Below are 18008 nucleotides of genomic sequence, written 5' to 3' on the forward strand. Positions count from 1 at the left end.
GGAACCGAACACTTCTGCTGCTGTGTCTTCTTACAAGAAGCTTACAGAGCTACTTTTGCAAGTTTTTGGGGATTCCCTTACTCCTACGGCTCCTCCTTCTCCTCACTCACTTTTTTCAACGGCGAAGACAGCGAAGAGTTCTTCTTGTGTGAGGATGAAGCCAACTCTTTCAATGAAGAAGGCACTTAGGAGTTTTGGTTCCTGGATGGCTTCCAAAGAAGAAGTGGGGAAAACGATGTTCGCTTTTCCTCCTTCGAAGTTATCAGGACGCGCTGGTTTCTGGTACGAAACAGGAGAGTCCTTAGGATTGGGTATACCGTCTTCGGCTGATTCGGTTTTTTCGGCGCTGGTAGATTCGACAAGGAGAGCTGCCCTTAACTCTGCAAAGACGACTTGGGCAATGAATGAACTAGATCACATGCTAAAAGGCATGTTTAGAGTGCTGGAGGTATTTAACTTCCTTGATTGGTCGTTGGGGGTCCTAGCAAGAAAATTGAAGTGCCAGAGTCATTTTCGCCAGAAGATCTCATGTGTTTTGTCTTGTATGGACAAGTCGGTAAGAGACGGAGCGAGTGAAATCGCCTCCCTGTATGGGGCCCCGCCGGGATCGTGAAGAAGAGGTCCGTTTATTGTTCCTTCTTAACGAAGTCTGTCTCCCATGCCCAGAGGTCTTCTTTGCTGTTTGCTCCTCTGTCCGCTCAGTTGTTCCCTAAACATCTAGTGCAGGACATTTCGAGATTGCTTTCGGCTAAAGCCACCCAGGACCTTTTGGCGCAGTCGGCAAGAAAACCTCGCCCTTCCTTCCCTACCAAGGCTAAGAAGGAAAAGTCAGGTGTTCGAGAACCCTTTCGAGGGGCGTCTTCCTCAAGAACCTCTACGTTTAGAGGTCGTAGACCTTCAAGAAGGGGTAAGACTTTCGCCAAGTCAGTTAAAGCCCCCAAATAACTTGCAAGTCCTTCAAACAACGGTGGGCGCCAGACTCTTAGAGTTTGCAGAAGTCTGGGCCCAAAAAGGGGCGGATCCTTGGACCCTTTCAATTTTGAGGAGAGGTTACCTCATCCCTTTCGTCGAAAGACCTCCCTTGACGACCATCCCAAGGGAGCTGACGGCCAGGTACAGAGACCCCATCATGAATCAAGCTCTCCATCTAGCAGTAGATCAGATGCTGGAGAAGGGGGCTATCGAACTAGTGACAGACCATCGTTCATCGGGCTTCTACAACCGCCTTTTCCTAGTTCCGAAGTCCTCAGGGGGATGGAGACCGGTGTTGGACGTAAGCGCCCTGAACTTCTTCGTAGAAAAGAAGAAGTTCACGATGGAAACACCTTCATCAGTGCTGGCAGCACTTCGTCCAGGGGACTGGATGGCTTCCTTGGATTTACAGGACGCTTACTTCCACGTACCGATCCATCCTTCCTCGAGGAAGTTTCTCAGATTCATGATGGGGGGGAAAATTTTTCAGTTCAGGGCTCTGTGTTTCGGCCTCTCGACGGCCCCTCAAGTGTTCACGGGGATTTTGAGGAATGTAGCTCAATGGCTTCATTTGAAAGGGGTGAGGATATCCATGTACCTCGACGATTGGCTGATAAGGGCCAATTCAGAAGATCGTTGTTTGAAGGACTTACAAGTAACACTAGAATTGACGAAGGCGTTGGGACTTCTCGTCAATTTCAAGAAGTCGTCACTAATTCCCGAGCAAGAGTGTGTATCTCGGGATACAGATGAACTCTCTGAGTTTTCTGGCTTTTCCCTCTCAGGAAAGGATAGCCCGAGGATTCGAGAGAGTAACAACCTTCTTAGGGAAAGAAGTATGCACAGTGAGGGAGTGGATGAGTCTGCTGGGGACGCTCTCGCTGGAGCAATTCGTTTCCCTAGGAAGGTTGCACCTGAGACCGCTCCAATTCTTTCTTCATCGGAATTGGAGTCGTCGTTCTCAGGATTTGATGTTCTCCCTGTCGTTATCCCAGGACGTCAAGAAACATCTATGTTGGTGGACAGATCCCAACCTCTTTGCGAAGGGACTGTCTCTTCAATCCCAGACCCCCAACCTGGTGGTGTTCTCCGACGCGTCGGACACGGGGTGGGGGGCAACTCTGGGAACCAGCGAAGTGTCAGGTACCTGGGTGGGGGACCAGGTAGCCTGGCACATCAACAGAAAGGAGTTGATGGCTGTGTGGTTGGCTCTGAAGGCTTTCGAGCCCAAAGTCAGAAGATCGGTAGTGCAGGTCAACGCGGACAACACTACAGCTCTGGCATATATCAGGAAACAGAGGGGGACGCATTCCTTCTCCCTGTACGAGACAGCAAGAGACCTTCTTCTGTGGGCAGAAGAAAGGGGAATCAAGCTTCTCACCAGGTTCGTGCAGGGAGAAAGGAATGTAAGAGCAGATCTCCTCAGCAGGAAAGATCAGGTCCTTCCCACAGAGTGGACCCTTCATCTGGATATATGCCAGAGCCTGTGGAAGTTATGGGGCAGGCCACACATAGACCTCTTTGCCACGTCAAAGAACAAGAGACTGGATCCTTACTGCTCTCCGATATCGGATCCAGAGGCATTAGCAATAGATGCTCTTCTTTCTGACTGGAGCGGACTCGACGTCTACGCGTTTCCCCCCTTCAAGATCCTGGGGCTAACCATCAAGAAGTTCGTAGAGTCTGATTCAACGAGAATGACCTTAATCGCTCCCTTTTGGCCGGCCCAAGAATGGTTCACAGAGGTACTGGAATGGTTAGTGGACCTTCCAAGATCGCTCCCGCTAAGGAGCGATCTACTCAGACAACCCCACTTCGACAGGTACCACAAAAATCTCCTCGCTCTCAGTCTGACTGGCTTCAGACTGTCCAAAGTTTGGTCAGAGCGAAAGGCTTTTCAGCAACAGCTGCTAAAGCAATCGCAAGAGCGAGGAGACCTTCCACCTTGCGTGTATACCAGTCAAGTGGGATGTCTTCAGACGTTGGTGCAAGAGGAAGAACATTTCCTCTTCCAGTACCTCTGTGACCCAAATTGCGGATTTCCTTATTTTCCTCAAAGAAGAGTGTCATCTTGTTGTGTCAACTATTAAAGGATACCGCAGTATGTTGGCGGCGGTATTTCGGCATAGAGGCTTAAATATATCCGATGATAAGGACCTGCATGATCTTATTAGATCATTTGAAACCATTAAGCGTCCTCATGTGGTACCGAACTGGAATCTAGACGTAGTTCTGCAATTCCTTGGATCGTCTAGATTCGAACCTCCTGGCTTAGCCTCTTTCAAGGACCTGACGAAGAAGGCTCTCTTCCTTTTGGCCCTAGCTACAGCTAAGAGGGTGAGTGAGCTCCAAGCTATTGAGGGCAATGTCGGGTTTAAGGAAGATTCTATGGTGTGTTCGTTTCTTCCATGGTTTTTCGGGAGGGCAAGGAATGAAAACCCATCACGCCCTTGGCCCAGGAGCTTTGAAGTTCGTAGTTTTATCTTTTCTAGTAGGGGAAGAGCCTGAAAGAACTCTTTGCCCTATGAGAATTATGAAGTATTTCCTTAAGAGGAAGGAACAACTTAAGGCTAATCAAGATGTGCTTTGGTGCTCCGTAAAGGACCCCACTCGGCCCATGTCGAAGAATGCTCTTTCCTTTTTTCTGAGAAGCCTTATTACAGAGGCACATGTTGCCTGTAAGGAAGAACATTTTAGACTACTGAAAGTGAAAGCTCACGAGGTGAGAGCCATTGCAACTTCGCTTGCATTCAAGAAAAATATGTCTGTGCGGAACTTGATGGAGGCGACTTTTTGGAGATGCCAATCGGTTTTTGCAAACCACTACCTACGTGATGTAAAAATCACATATGATAAATGCTTCGCCTTGGGTCCTTTCGTATCGGCGGATTCGGTGCTGGGGCAGGGAGCTGAAACTTATCCTGTGTAAATTTTTTATATGTTACCCTATATTTTATATTGGTGTTTTTTGGTTGTCTGAAAGAGGTTGCAGGAGGCACCTCTTTTTGTCGTAATATTAACCCTTTGTATTTTGGTTAGGTGGTCTGGTGGTTTTTGGCTCTTTGCAGAGGTAGTGGTAAGGATCTGTTATGTAAGCGGACAAGGTCCCTCTAACAGGATCCGACTTGGATTCTACCACAATAGGGGATCACATATCCCAGTGGTAGATCCGAGAGTCTTTCAGCATCAGGTCACGTCCTAGCTGTAGCTCTCCAGGCAATGCAGACTCAGAGACAGTATCTATGAAGTCTTCATCCTGAAAAGGTGAGAACCAAGGTTTTTATATCCTACAACATTAGTTGTTTCCCGTCTTACCTGTATTATTTAGCTGTCTCTTACCCTCCACCAAGGGTGCCAATCAGCTAAGTATATATCTGTCAGGGAAGTTCATGTACAAAATTGATATTGTTAAACTACAATAAAGTTTTGTACATACTTACCTGGCAGATATATACTTAGCTATAGTCTCCAACGTTCCCGACAGAATTTCAAATCTCGCGGCACACGCGACAGGTAGGTCAGGTGGTCTACCTTACCCGCCGCTGGGTGGCGGATGTACGAACCAATCCCCCTTGCTTGTCAGATTTTTCTCTTCCACCTGTCTCCTGAGGGGAGGCTGGGTGGGCCATTAATTGTATATATCTGCCAGGTAAGTATGTACAAAACTTTATTGTAGTTTAACAAGATCATTTTTTCAAGCAGAATTTTTGGCTCTTATGAGGATAAAAAGCTGGAGTTGTATATGGTACACCACTGGCACAAGGTGGTTCTGTCTTTGAAACCTGGTAATAAGAAGTTAACTAGCATTAAGCATGTGATGGGATGGAGAACTGCCCACTAACTTTACTGTCAACCCCAAATTTTTTTCCACCTGTATTTGAGTCAAACTGAACAGAACTTTGGTTGTGAAAGTTATTTATATATTTGTTTAGTATTTATAGTTTGTTTTGTGGTTGTTCTGTATGCTAGGGATTCTATATTGGTGATTTGATTATTTTGTTGATTTATCTTGCTTTTAGTTACTTGTCCCATTATATACTAAGTCCGTGGAGGGTGATGGAGTTTCTCTGCACTCATACAACAACTGAGGTGGGTGATTGAGGATGTACGGCAAAGATCTTTTCTATCCTGGTTCCCTTTGCCCTGTGACCATATGTTTCTTTTATTTTCACAGTCCTGGTAATTCGTGGAAGTCTTTCTGGTCAACTTTAAGGTTTACCAGTACTTGCCATCAAACTAGTATGTGGTTTCATTGGTGAGGAATTAGCTTGAACAAGAGGCAGTCATTGACAGGAAGAAATATGAGGTATATGAGGTATAACCAGAAAATTTACTGGCAAATAAGCTGTGAAACCCCCACTCAGCTAGTTATGAAAAATTTCCCTGGAATACTATCGAAACTGTTTTGTACCAATAGTGAAGTTAAAGGGAATATATGCATGCATAATTAAAGAAAAAATTAAATAGAAAATGACTTAGTTCTGGCAAAAATGTTTTTAAAAATGGATTTTTTTTTAACTAATAGGCTAGAACCATGAAAAATGAGACTACAGCCTGTGATTAAAAAACTGTAAGGTGCATGAGCAGCGCTACCCGTCTGCAAATGGTTCTATTTTTAAATTCAAGCTAATTACCTGTATAAGTTCAGTAATGGTTTGTTGTGAAACAAATATTAATAGCACAGTAGTATGGCAAATTAAAGAAGCAAGAATTCCATCTTAAATCATACTTAAAATGAGAAAAGTTACTTACCCCTCTCTCATTTATGAAGTCCCTTTATATTGCCATGCTATTTCCTCAACTGAAGTATTTTAGCTCATTAGTAGTCTAACTTTGCATTAATGCTTTTGTGTTGATACTTTCCAGTGACATTGCCTGTGTACTTAACAAGATTTCAGTGGGACATGGCAAAGTTCCCAATTAAGCAGTCTCTTCGAGGGATTGTGGATGCCATCAATAACCAGTGTACTCAGATTGAGAATGACTTGAAGTCCAAGGCTAGCAACTACAATAACCTCAAGTCAAATTTGGCAAACATGGAAAGGAAACAAACGTAAGGAAATCAGGCAAATCAAATGTAGACTTTTGAGAATATACAGTACATTTACGATATTTGCTTATAGCTAGAAGGTATATTATTCCATATAGTAATTGTTTTTTCCTTTCTCAGTGGTAGCCTTCTGACACGTAATTTGGGAGATCTGGTCAAGAAGGAAGATTTTGTACAAAATAGCGAGTATCTTGTGACTCTACTTGTAGTTGTGCCAAAGTGAGTATATATGCTCTTTGTATCTTTTACAATGATTGTTTTTATTCAAAAGATTTGTATCTTTGTATTTCCTAATATATTCTATATGTAAAATATCAAACAGTATTTGACAAACACAGATGTTAGAACTATAGTTGGGTTATTAAGCCTTCTATATCTGATAATTTTAGTTAGAATTTTATTGGTTTACACTAAACATACCATATGTTTTGCATAGGCAGTCCCCAGTTATTGGCAATCCGGTTTTATGGCGCTTGTGTAGTGACGACAACTGAATTTTCAGCACTGCTATGTGCTGAACCCTGCTTATTGGCACTGATCCTCGGTTATCAGGGCTAATTCCCAGTTATCGGTGCCAATAACCGGGAATCAATGCTGTTATCGCCAATTCCCAGTTAATAGCAGCACTGATTCCTGGTTATCGAACCAGGGATCAGCACTATTATCACCAATTATCATTATCAACAATTGTTCATATGCGGAACAAACCTCTGGTCTTAACAATAGGATAAATCTTCTGCCCCCAGTTGGAAACTGGTTAAAAAACAATCAAAGATTGTATATGCAAGGAATCTGTGGCATCTGGCATCTAAAGCATAGAAGAGGTGGAGAGTGGTCACCGACCACGCTTGAACCCTGTGACACATTTACCGGTAGTCTTTCTTCAACTACATACCTTGAAGAGCAGATGTTTGCTCTTTCTCTCCTCCTCCCAAGCCAGTCTTTTTTAGATAGCCTGTGATTCCTTCTTGCTTTTTGGTGCTTTTGGGTGTCTGTGTGCTTTATGGTATGTTATGGATTGCTCCATCAGATCTAAAAAGTTGTGGGTGCGTCAGCACATGTGTCCCGACCTTCCAGGGTTCCCATGCTCACACTTCCTAGCTTCCAGTTTGACTGACCCCCATATAACTTGCAGTAGGTTTCATGCTAATTCTTGTAATGTAATCAATCCATGCCCGAAGTGTCGTTCGTGGCCTGTTGTGCAGTGGATGAACTAATACAAGAAGAGGGAGCATTGTAACATGTCTGCGCATCCATCTTGGGAAGGATTCACTCCTCCTCAAGTGGACACTTGTGCTTCCCCTTCTTCCAGACTTTTTCCTCCTGCATCTCATCCATTGATGCCTTGTCTCCTTCCTTTTCTTCCATTGATTCGTTTTTGGAAGTATTGGGAGTTGATCAGGGTGATACTATTTTGTTTAATGCTGCTCTTTCTTTCTTTTGGGGAAGAAGGCCCTTCAGGGAAGAAGGAGGCAGCACCATCTTGTTCCTTTGTTTCAGAGACCGATTTGCACAAGATGGTGTCTGGGCCTCCTTAGGCCTACTATGGGTTCCCTCCTTGGGAGGCCTGTTGTCCCATTTCATGTCTGCATGCCTTCTAGCTACTGCTCCCCCAGCAGTCCCCCCTCCTCCTGGCCTCCACTACTTTGGGTCATGTATGCTGCCACTTAGCGAGATGTCATCATTAACTACGTCTCATCCTGGGTCACCTTTTATCTCATCATCAGCGAGGCCATCGTCTCTGGCTAAGAGTCCAGTGCATGCCGTGATGTCACTGCAGCATTGTCTCTGCTGTGAAGTCAGTACCAGTGACATCACACTCCCTGCCTGTTGCTTTGATGTCACATCCAGCTTCCTCCAGAAGCTTGTCAACCCATCAGAGGTTTTCATACAGGCTGTGATAGACAAACTGGAATGTTTTTTGAGAGAGGTACCGTGGTACCTCTAAGAGGAAACATGTAGATCACCATCTTTGTCCTCTTCATCTTCATCGTCTCCTTTGCCTTAGCCTCCCCCTCCTTGTTCTCAAGTTAGACGTTGGAGGCTTGAGGACTAACTCGCTCCCACTTTAGGGAGCCTGAAAGCTTTGTCATCTTCCCCACATGGAAGTGAGTCACCTCTCTTCACGTTTGTGGTTATGATCCTCTCTCTCACATTTGTGTGCCTGTGGAAGATGATCTTCGTCCTTCTTCTTCTCAGAAGTCTCTTGCTTGTTCTACGTCTCCTCAACCTGTTCGAGTTCATTGTAAGGATGACAAGGCTCTGATCAAGAAGTCAAAGATGCTGGTCCCTCAGGTTAGAAATCCAGTTGCTTCGAGACCTTCAAGACGTTCTTCTCCTCTTCTGAAGTAGCATTTGCTTCTAAGTCTAGAGCTTCCTTGCCTGTTACTCACCTTCACGGATGTGCTTCGAATAATGGCTGTGAGGTTGTTGACAGCCATTTCCCTCATCACAGATGTGCTTCTACATCTATTCGTGATGGTGAGAGAAGTTGCATTTCACCAATTTCCAAGAAACCTAGGCATTCCTCATCACATTCTCTTGGGAGGTCCTATGTTCGTTGTTAGTTTTCCAGAGTCAGGGGTTGTGACTCATCAAGGCAAAGATCTTGTGCTTCTCCTTCTCCCAGATGATCTTACATACGGTCATGTATGTGATTCTTCTTGGTTGGAGACAGACGCATGTTCATATTTCTTCATTCATGGACGTAATCCTTCAAGGGGAAGAGATGACGTTCGCCCTTCAAGGAGGAGCTATCTCAGTCTTCTACTTCAGGACTTCGAACTTCGATGCATGATCAGAGGACCGGAAGAGTCAGAAGTTTCTTTCTTCATACATGGAGGTTATTGATCTCATTCATGAGTAAAATAATCTTTCTGAGAAGATTGAGACTCCTCCATCTGTGATCCCTACAGACATAGAGGCCTTGCTTAGACCAAAGAAGGATGTGAAGACTTCATTTGAACTGCCATGTTCTGGGCATGCTAATTCAATTTTGCATCATGGGAGTTCTTTGGTCTCGGGACAGGAGAATTCTTTCCGTCCCATCAGGTCTTTCAAGCTTCTTTCCCCTCCTCTTGTTCGGCATAAAAAGTATTAGTCGATTAACCTGGTACAGCTGATGAGTAGACAGGTGATATGTCTGAAACCTGACGTGACCCTGGATCAAGTTAGGGCTGAGAGCCCTTCATTAACTTTTCAAAAGGCTTTTACCTTAGAGTCGACTGCCTTTTCTGCCTTTTAGACTTTCTCTTGGCTGGACATGTGGTCGTCAGCAGTCTGAATGCTAATTTGTGGGCTAACTTACTCCTAATTAGAAAAGACTCAGCTCTTTCTAAAGTGGCTCATTCTGACAACAACAATCGGGTTGTCCAGCAGCCAGTCACTAAATCAACGGCTCATTCTTGCCCTCCAGCTCCAACAGAGTAAGCAGTCACCTGCCAGGAAGTCTTCAAAGACATTGACTTCCACTAGGGCCTCTCAGCCAGTTCCTATGCCAGAGAAGCAGCTGCTGCAGCGTCGCTTTCAGCCTTGCTCTTCGAAACCAGGGAGGGGGCTAGGGGCAGGGGCAGGTCAGGTTGTTGATAGATTGGACGCCACTCCCTGCCTGTTGCCATAGGTGGGGGGAATGCCTGTTGAGCTATTGGGCCAAGTGGCAATTGCACAGAACGGAAACATGGGTAGTAGATGTCCTTTGGGTAGGGTATCTACTTCTGTTCGTCTTGCCTCCTCCTCTTTCCGATCATCCTCTCCTACACTTGATGGATGCCCAAGGCTCTGAAGCACCTGGCTTTCCAGGAAGAAGTGTCAAAGATGGTGAACTAGGCTGCAATGGAAAAGGTAGATTGTCTTTTCCCTGGGTTCTACAGTCAAGTCTTCCTGGTACTAAAGGCCACTGGCAATTGGAGGCCAGTGATAGACCTTTCAATGTTGACCCACTTTATCAAGAAGACGAGGTTCAACATGGAGACCCTGGACAGTCTTGGCGGCCGTAAGAGAGAACGACTTCATTCTGTCAATAGATTTGAAGGATCCCTACTTCCAGATTCCAATCCACTTTTCGTCCAGGAAATTCCTCTGCTTCAGCTTTGGAGTGCAGTTCTTCCAGTTTAAGGTCCTTTGCTTCGGCTTGACAAGAGCTCCTTAGGTGTTCACAAGGGTCTTTACCCTAGTGTTGACGTGGACTCATGCTCAGGGGATTTGCCTATTGAGATATCTTGACGATTGCCTGGTCTTGGCAAGTTCCAAGGAAAAACTGGTACAGGACAGGGACCGTCTTCTCCTTAAACGCCGAAGTGGTATTTTAAAAATCGTCTCCCGTATGCCGGCAGCGTTCGCGAGTGAGCGCCGAAGCGGAATAAATGTTTTTTTTCAAAAAATCACAGCACGCTTAGTTTTCAAGATTAATAGTTCATTTTTTGGCTCCTTTTTTTGTCATTGCCTGAAGTTTAGTATGCAACCATCAGAAATGAAAAAAAAATATCATTATCATATATAAATATTGGGATATATGACTCATTATCATATATAAATATTGGGATATATGACAGCGGGAAAAAAAATTTTCATATATATAATTATACAAATCGCGCTGTGAGCGAAACAGTTAAAACTAATGAGTTAATTTTTTGTTGTTGTATTGTACACTAAATTGCGATCAATTTGGTATATAACACATTGTAAAACGATCAAGGCAACATAGAGAAAATATTTTCACAAAATGATGCATGAATTCGTAACGCGAGGACGTGAAAAAAATCTGTTTTCAAAAATTCACCATAAATCAAAATATTGTGCTAGAGACTTTCCGTTTGTTGCAAAATGAAGGTAATTGATTGAATATTACTAGACTGTAAGTGTTGTAGCTTACAATTGCAGTTTTCGACCATTTCGGTCGAGTTAAAGTTAACTGAAGGACAAATTTTTTCTATTTATCGTTATTTATATGAAAATTTCAAAACTGATAAAAGCTACAACCATGAGTTATGTTTTTTTTGTATTCTACATGAAATTGCGCACATTTTCATATATAAAACTTTATGTAACAGCTAATTTAAAATGGTGCAAACATTACGACAATCGGACGAAAAGATTTCTGATTTTTTCGGAAGAATTACCGCGCGGACGTAAGGAAAAAGTTTATTTCATAAATTCACCATAAATCAAAATATTGTACTAGAGACTTCCAATTTGTTGCAAAATAAAGTTAATGATTGAATATTACTAGAATGTAATAGTTTTAGCTTACAATTGTGTTTTTTGACCATTTCGGTCGAGTCAAAGTTGACCGAAGGTTGATATTTCGGCACATCGTTATTTATATGAAAATATTTCAAAACTGATAAAACCTACAACCATGGGTTGTTTTTAGTTGTATTCTACATGAAATTTTGCACATATCGGCTAATTTAAAATGGTGCAAACATTACGACAATCAGACAAAAAAATTTATGATTTTTTCGGAAGAGTTACCGTGCGGACATAAGGAAAAAGTTTTTTTCATAAATTCACCGTAAATTGAAATATTGTACTAGAGACTTCCAGTTTGTTGCAAAATGAAGATAAATGATTGAATATTACTAGAATATAAGAGTTTTAGCTTACAATTGCGTTTTTCTACCATTTCGGTAGTCAAAGTTGACTGAAGGTTGAAATTTTGGCACTTATCGTTATTTGTATGAAAATATTTCAAAAATGATAAAAGCTACAGCCATGGGTTATTTTTCGTTGTATTTTACATGAAATTCCGCACATTTTCATATATAATACTCCATGTAACGGCTAATATAAAATGGTGCAAAAATTATGTCAAATTGACAAAATAATTTCTGAGATGTGTCGCTGATGCTTTTTAGTGCGAGAAGAAAGAAATTCACGCTTGCGTGCCTGGGTAACGATTGTAAACAAAACAACACCTTGATCCGTGAACTCCCAGCATCCCCCAAGGCGCTGATTCAAAAGTTTTCGCCTAGTAGGCCTATGACTATTTTTCAGCAAATTTTTTAAAAAATTTTCTTCGACGTACCATACGTCCAATCGGCACCCGACAGACAATTTTCGTCGATGTTTAATACGTCCAATCGGCGTTAAATGGTTAACAAAGCAGTGGGTTCCAGAAATCTCAGGATGACCTTGGTAGCTCCTTTGTGGCCTCAAGCAGAGTGATTCCCAGACCCTCTGTCTCTTCTGTCAGTGGTTCTGAGAGAAATTCCCCCTTGGCACAACCTTCTCTGCCAGCCTCATGTAGAGGTACTACTAGTTGGCAGGGTCCCTATCTCTTCAGGGCTGGGGACTGTACTGTATTTCTTGTGAGTGGGAGGTTTTTCTCGCACAGCAACGACTCAGATGTCTGTCTACCTCAGGAGATCTTTGTCAGCTGTGTACCAGGGCAAGTGGGCCGTCTACTGTGATTGGTGTCGTCAACAGGGTTTCTCTCCACTCGGAACTTCTATTCAGCAGGTAGTGGATTTTCTGGTTTTCCTCAGAACTGAGAAGCATCTCTTTGTCTCTGCTATCAAAGGCTACAGGGCTTCCTTGGGATTAGTTCTGTGTCAGAAAGGTGTGGACATCACTTCATCCATCACTTCATCCTGGGAGGTCTCTTATGTTGTTCAGGAGCTTTGAACAGTCTTATTTACCTAGAGAACTCACACCTTCTACATGGGACCTTACTCTGGTTCTGAGTAGTCTCACTTGGGCTCCATTATCCACTACGTTGATTGCCAGACAGGGAACTGACTTTGAAAACAGTTTTCCTCCTGGCCTTGGCTTCCTTGAAGAGAGTTGGTGAGCTTCATGGCCAAGATTATGACGTAAAGCACACCAGGGGTTGAGGGGCTGTAGCCTTCGAATTAGTCCCGGAATTTGTAGCCAAGACTCAAATCCCTCGGTTTACGATGACAGATTTGCCTCCTTTTCCATTACTTACTTGAAGGAATTTGTTGACAATGATCCTCAAGAGTTGCTTTGTCCCGTCAGAGCACTGTGTTTCATCTAAAAGGAACTCGCCACCTAAGCCCTAGGTGTTGCAGACTCCTTGTTAGCACAGGCTGAGCCAAGAAGGAAGTGTCCAGGAATACCATTTCATTTCGGCTTTCTGAGGTGATTAGGCAACCCTACTCATCACCTTCATGTTCTGTTATCAATACTGTGCATGCAAGAGCACTTGACATCAGAGGAATAAATTCTTCTCTGGCTTTTAAGCTTTTAAGAACTTGTCTGTCCATATCTAAAGAATATTGCCCACAGGTCCTTGGACACTTTTTCCTTGGATCCGGTGGTGGCGGCCCAATAAGTTGTGTAGTTCATCTGGTGCCCCAGTTCATATCATGCCTAAGATGATTGTGTGGAAGTGAGAATGAATGAGATGATTGGTGTCTTTCTTTCCCTTTCTTCCATTCTTCATTCCTATAGGCAGGTTGAAGATAGGACACATCATACACTGGAACTGGCTTGATGCAGGTGAGTACGACAGTCTTACTGTTATAGCACTTTATTTTTATGTTCCATACAGCATACATATCTGCTTCTCAGTAATGCATAACCCTCTCTCCAGCAAGGGAAGTGAGGAGTGGTGACAAACCCTTTGCTTGTTGCCGACACGGTTTGTTGCTTGAACAGATAAAGTTCCCTTTATCTTCCATGTATGCAGTGAATCTGGACATGTCTAATTGTATTTACTGAGTTTTAAGATACATTTTTAGTGGACCCTCTGTATTCACATTCTAGTCATTTGTGGACTCACATATTCGCGGATATCTCTACGGACCATATCTACCCCATTATTCGTGGGAAGTTCATGTATTCACTGTATTTTTCTATGAGAAATATCTACCAATTACTGTATTTTCATATGAATTTCATGATTAAATGCACTTTTTGTGATGAAACTATATATAAAATAAAGGAATAAGTAATTTTAGTGGGTTTTTCTTGAGTTTGAACTAACAAAGCGGTTTTATAGGGATTTTAAGTATTCGCGGATTCTAGTTATTCGCAGGGGTAGTCTGGAATGCATCCCCTACAAATATACCACTGTACAGTGGCCCCCCTGTATTCGCCGACTTGCATTCGCAGATTTCTCTCTGAAACATTTCGCCCCATTATTCGCGGAAAATTCGCCTATTCGCTGTATTTTTCTATGAAAAATATTCACAAATTCCTTTTTTTTTTTTTTTATCAATTTCATAATAAAGGGATTTTGACGTAGGAAAAATCTATTTCTGGGTGATTGGCTCATGTCGCCCTATGAAATATCCTTAAGATCATTATTTCTAGGTAAAATTAATCTAAAAAATTACCAGAGAAAAAATAAAATCAAGAAAATGTCAGTAAAACTGACTCGCTCACTCTATATAAGAAGTGTCGGTATGGGAATAGAGGCGAGTGGGATCACTACCACGAGTCATTTACCATTTAGACCTTCCAACATAAAATCCCCACCAGAGAGAGCTGATACTAAAGGGTGATGCGGCCGCTACTACTACTACTACCGACGCCACGGACAGCAGCGCCCCTAGCGGTCATCCTTAATCTATGAACATCTTGTCCTGTATGGGTGGGAATAAAAGGAAACAGGGTGGGTTTCATAGGGCGACACGAGCCAATCACCCAGAAATAGATTTTTCCTACGTCAAAATCCCTTTTCTGGGCTCAGCTCGTGTCGGCCTATGAAATAGTACCAGAGAAACAGACAAGATGGGAAAAAGGACAAATGAAACCCAATAGTAAAAAAGTTAATATAAGTGAATCAAGAACATTACAGTATACAAACAAAAGTACTTAAAGCTAACTTATACTAAACAATGGCATGGTAAAGAAAGCAATCAATATAAAGTACTTAAAATTAGCTTATACTAGACATGGTGATACATAATAGTGTAATGGCAAGAACAATATAGAATGATTCACTTAATTTAGATATTTACAAAATATACAAACTCATTGTGTTCTACCCTAGCATAAAAATAAGGGTAGAAACACTGAAGTACATTATATGTACATAACATGGATGTCCCTAGCAAAAAAATAAGGGGCATTCCACCAATATGATTCTAGCGGCTAAGGCTAGAGTATCCCGAGTAGCATGGCAATAGGGTGAGGCATGTTGGACGAGGTAGGTAGAAAGGAGACCTGGATCTATACTACAACTACTGTGCAGTATCAGGAGAAACGATGTTTCCAGCTGCTACTGCTGAAAATTTTAAAGATTCCAAGGACTTCAGGTAATGACGTTTAAAGACTGTCGGTGATTTCCATCCAGTATACTTTTTAAGATCCTCAAAATTCATATGTTGGAAGTAATTAATTGAGGTGGCTACTCTCTGATATCATGTGCTTTTGGAAATGAATCAGGGTTGGCTTGTTTAATGAAGTAAAGGATCTGATGTCTGATTCCCTTTCACTGATAAAGTGCCACCTTTTTCTCTCATAAAGAGAGAACCTGAGGATCTAGAGGATGTACGAGATAGAAAGGCTCTTAAAGTTGATACTGGGCAGAGAGAAGGATCTTGCGGAAGTGGGATGACTTTCCAAGGGGCCCACCTTGCAAGGGGATCCTCATTTTTAGCTAAAAAGCTACGATCCGGAGAAAAGTAGAACTTCTCCTGAGGGGAGAAATTCCACATGATCCGCATCTCTGCATAGAGCCGACAGTTCTGAATTCTGGCTCCTGAAGCCAGGCTTAACAAAAATAACGTCTTTCTAAGAAGCATTATGAATGTGCAAGACGAGTTGTCAGTATCTGAGGCTAGTTTGAGGACATCATTTAAGAACCATGAAACTGAAGTAGGCCTTTGAGAAGGTCTAAGTCTAGCACAGGCTTTGGGAATAGACGTAAAGTAAGATTCTGTTAGTCTATTTGGAAACCCAACTGAAAGATTTTCTTCAAAGCCGATTTATTAGTAGTAATAGTGCTAGCTGCTAAGCCTTTTTCAAACAAGGACCTGAAAAAGGATATAGCTAAGTTAACTGTCATGGTCGTAGTGTTTGATTCTTTCAGGAAGGATGCTAATTTTTAACAGCTGAGTCATATTGTCTAATAGTTGACTCTCTTTTATCTGATTCTAGAAAGAGGATGTTTGTGGATCAATGTTAGCATCTTTTTTAGCCGCAAACTCATGAAGTCCATAAAAGTTAGGGTCTGAAGAATTCCTGAGGAAGCGAACACAGTCCTCTTTGTACTGATTGCGACAGCTTGGGATTGGGAATCCGTTGAGGTCGGAGACCCAATTCCAGAAGCAGAGGATACAGTTGCTTTTTGGCCAGTCTGGAGCAAATCAGAGCTACTAGTCCTTGAAAGTCCTCAGCTTGCTCAAGACTTTCAAAAGAAGATTCACTGGAGGAAATACATAGATTTTCCTCCATTGATTCCAGTCTAACGCAAATGGGCTGTCCGTGTGGCATAGGCCAGAGGGATCCAGGTTGGGGGCCACATAGCAAGGGAGCTTGTGGTTCGCTTGTGAGGCAAAGAGATCTACTTGGAGACCTGGGACTCTCCGGCATATCCACTGGAATGACCTGTCGTCTAGGGACCATTCTGACTCCAGAGGGACTGACCGGGACAGAGCGTCCGCTATCACATTTCTTACCCCTGCCAGGTGAGTGGCAGACAGATGCCATCTGTGCTTGTCTGCTAGAGCAAAGATGGCTATCATGACATGATTCACGTGTTTGGATTTGGACCCTCCTCTGTTGATGCAATGTACTACCACTGCACTGTCCAAAAACTAGTGTTAGATGAGACTTCTTCGGGGGAAGGAGTCTCTTCCAGGGTATAAGAAACTACTGCCATTGCTTCCAGAACGTTTATGTGAAGCTGGCGGAACTGAACTGACCAAGTCCCTTGAACTTGCTTGAATTGAGAATATCCCCCCCAACCGGACAGGGAGGCATCCGTGTGAATGGTTAACACTGGAAGGGGAGGTATGAAGGGGTACCAATTTGGCAAGATTCTTCACTTTTGTCCATGGACGGAGCTGATTGCGAAGGATCTGTGGAATTACTGACAACTTGTCCCGAGATTTGACGTTTGCTCTCGATCGCCAAACTCGATTTATATCTTTCAGCCTTGCTTTCAGGAGGAAGTCTGTCACTGAGGCAAACTGAAGAGACCTAGGATTCTTTCCTGGTTTCTCCTTGATGTTTGTTTGCATTTGAGAAATTGTCTCACAGACTTGGCATATTTCTTTTCTTTTGACCACTGGAATTGACAGATTGTGGGAAGACAAATCCCATTGGATTCCTAGCCACTGAAAACGAGAACTCCGGAGTAGTGAGTCTGGATTTCGTTTTGTTTATCTGGAACCCCAGATGTTCCAGAAATTGTACTACCTTCTTCGTGGCTTTGAGACATTCCTCGACCGTTGGTGCCAGATCAAACCCAATCGTCGAGGTAAGCTGCTACCATTATCCCTTGAGTTCTCAACTGTTGAACTACCACTTCTGCTATTTTCGTGAATACCCTGGGGGCTACATTCAGACCGAAGGGCATCACTTTGAATGAGAACTTCTGATTTCCTAGTTTGAAGCCTAGGAATGGACGGAAGTGTCTGGCTATAGGGATATGATAGTATGCGTCTGTAAGATCGATAGAGGTTGTGACGGCCCCACGGGGAAGTAAGGTCCGTACCTGCGAGATGGTGAGCATTTTGAACTTGTCGCAACGAATGAAAGAGTTTAGCTTTGACAAGTCTAAGATTACCCTTCTTTTTGTTGAGCCTTTCTTTGGCACGCTGAATAAGCGACCTTGAAATTTTAGATGCTTTGAACTCTCGCAATAGCTCCTTTCTGAAGGAGTTCCTCCGCATAATCTGTCAACTCCTTTGATGGTACTTGATAGAATGATTTGATTGGAGGAGGATCTTTGATCCAACTCCAACCCAATCCTTTGGACACGATGCTCTGTGCCCATTTGCTGAACCCCCACCTGTGACGGAAGAGGAACAGCCTCCCTCCTACCTGGGGAGCCTCACTGTTGTTGAGCTGG

General features: G+C 43.0%; 1 protein-coding gene across 1 annotated transcript in view; it reads left to right on the forward strand.

The window, feature by feature from the left end:
• Window positions 1-18008, forward strand: part of LOC135216010 (V-type proton ATPase subunit C-like) — a 94212-nt gene that overhangs the window by 39369 nt on the left and 36835 nt on the right. Inside the window, exons 3-4 of the mRNA XM_064250931.1 lie at window positions 5839-6025; window positions 6143-6241. Coding sequence (XP_064107001.1) covers window positions 5839-6025; window positions 6143-6241 — 286 coding nt within the window. The remainder of the gene's footprint in view (window positions 1-5838; window positions 6026-6142; window positions 6242-18008) is intronic.

Source organism: Macrobrachium nipponense, chromosome 6 (assembly GCF_015104395.2).
Source record: "Macrobrachium nipponense isolate FS-2020 chromosome 6, ASM1510439v2, whole genome shotgun sequence".
NCBI lineage: Eukaryota > Metazoa > Arthropoda > Malacostraca > Decapoda > Palaemonidae > Macrobrachium > Macrobrachium nipponense.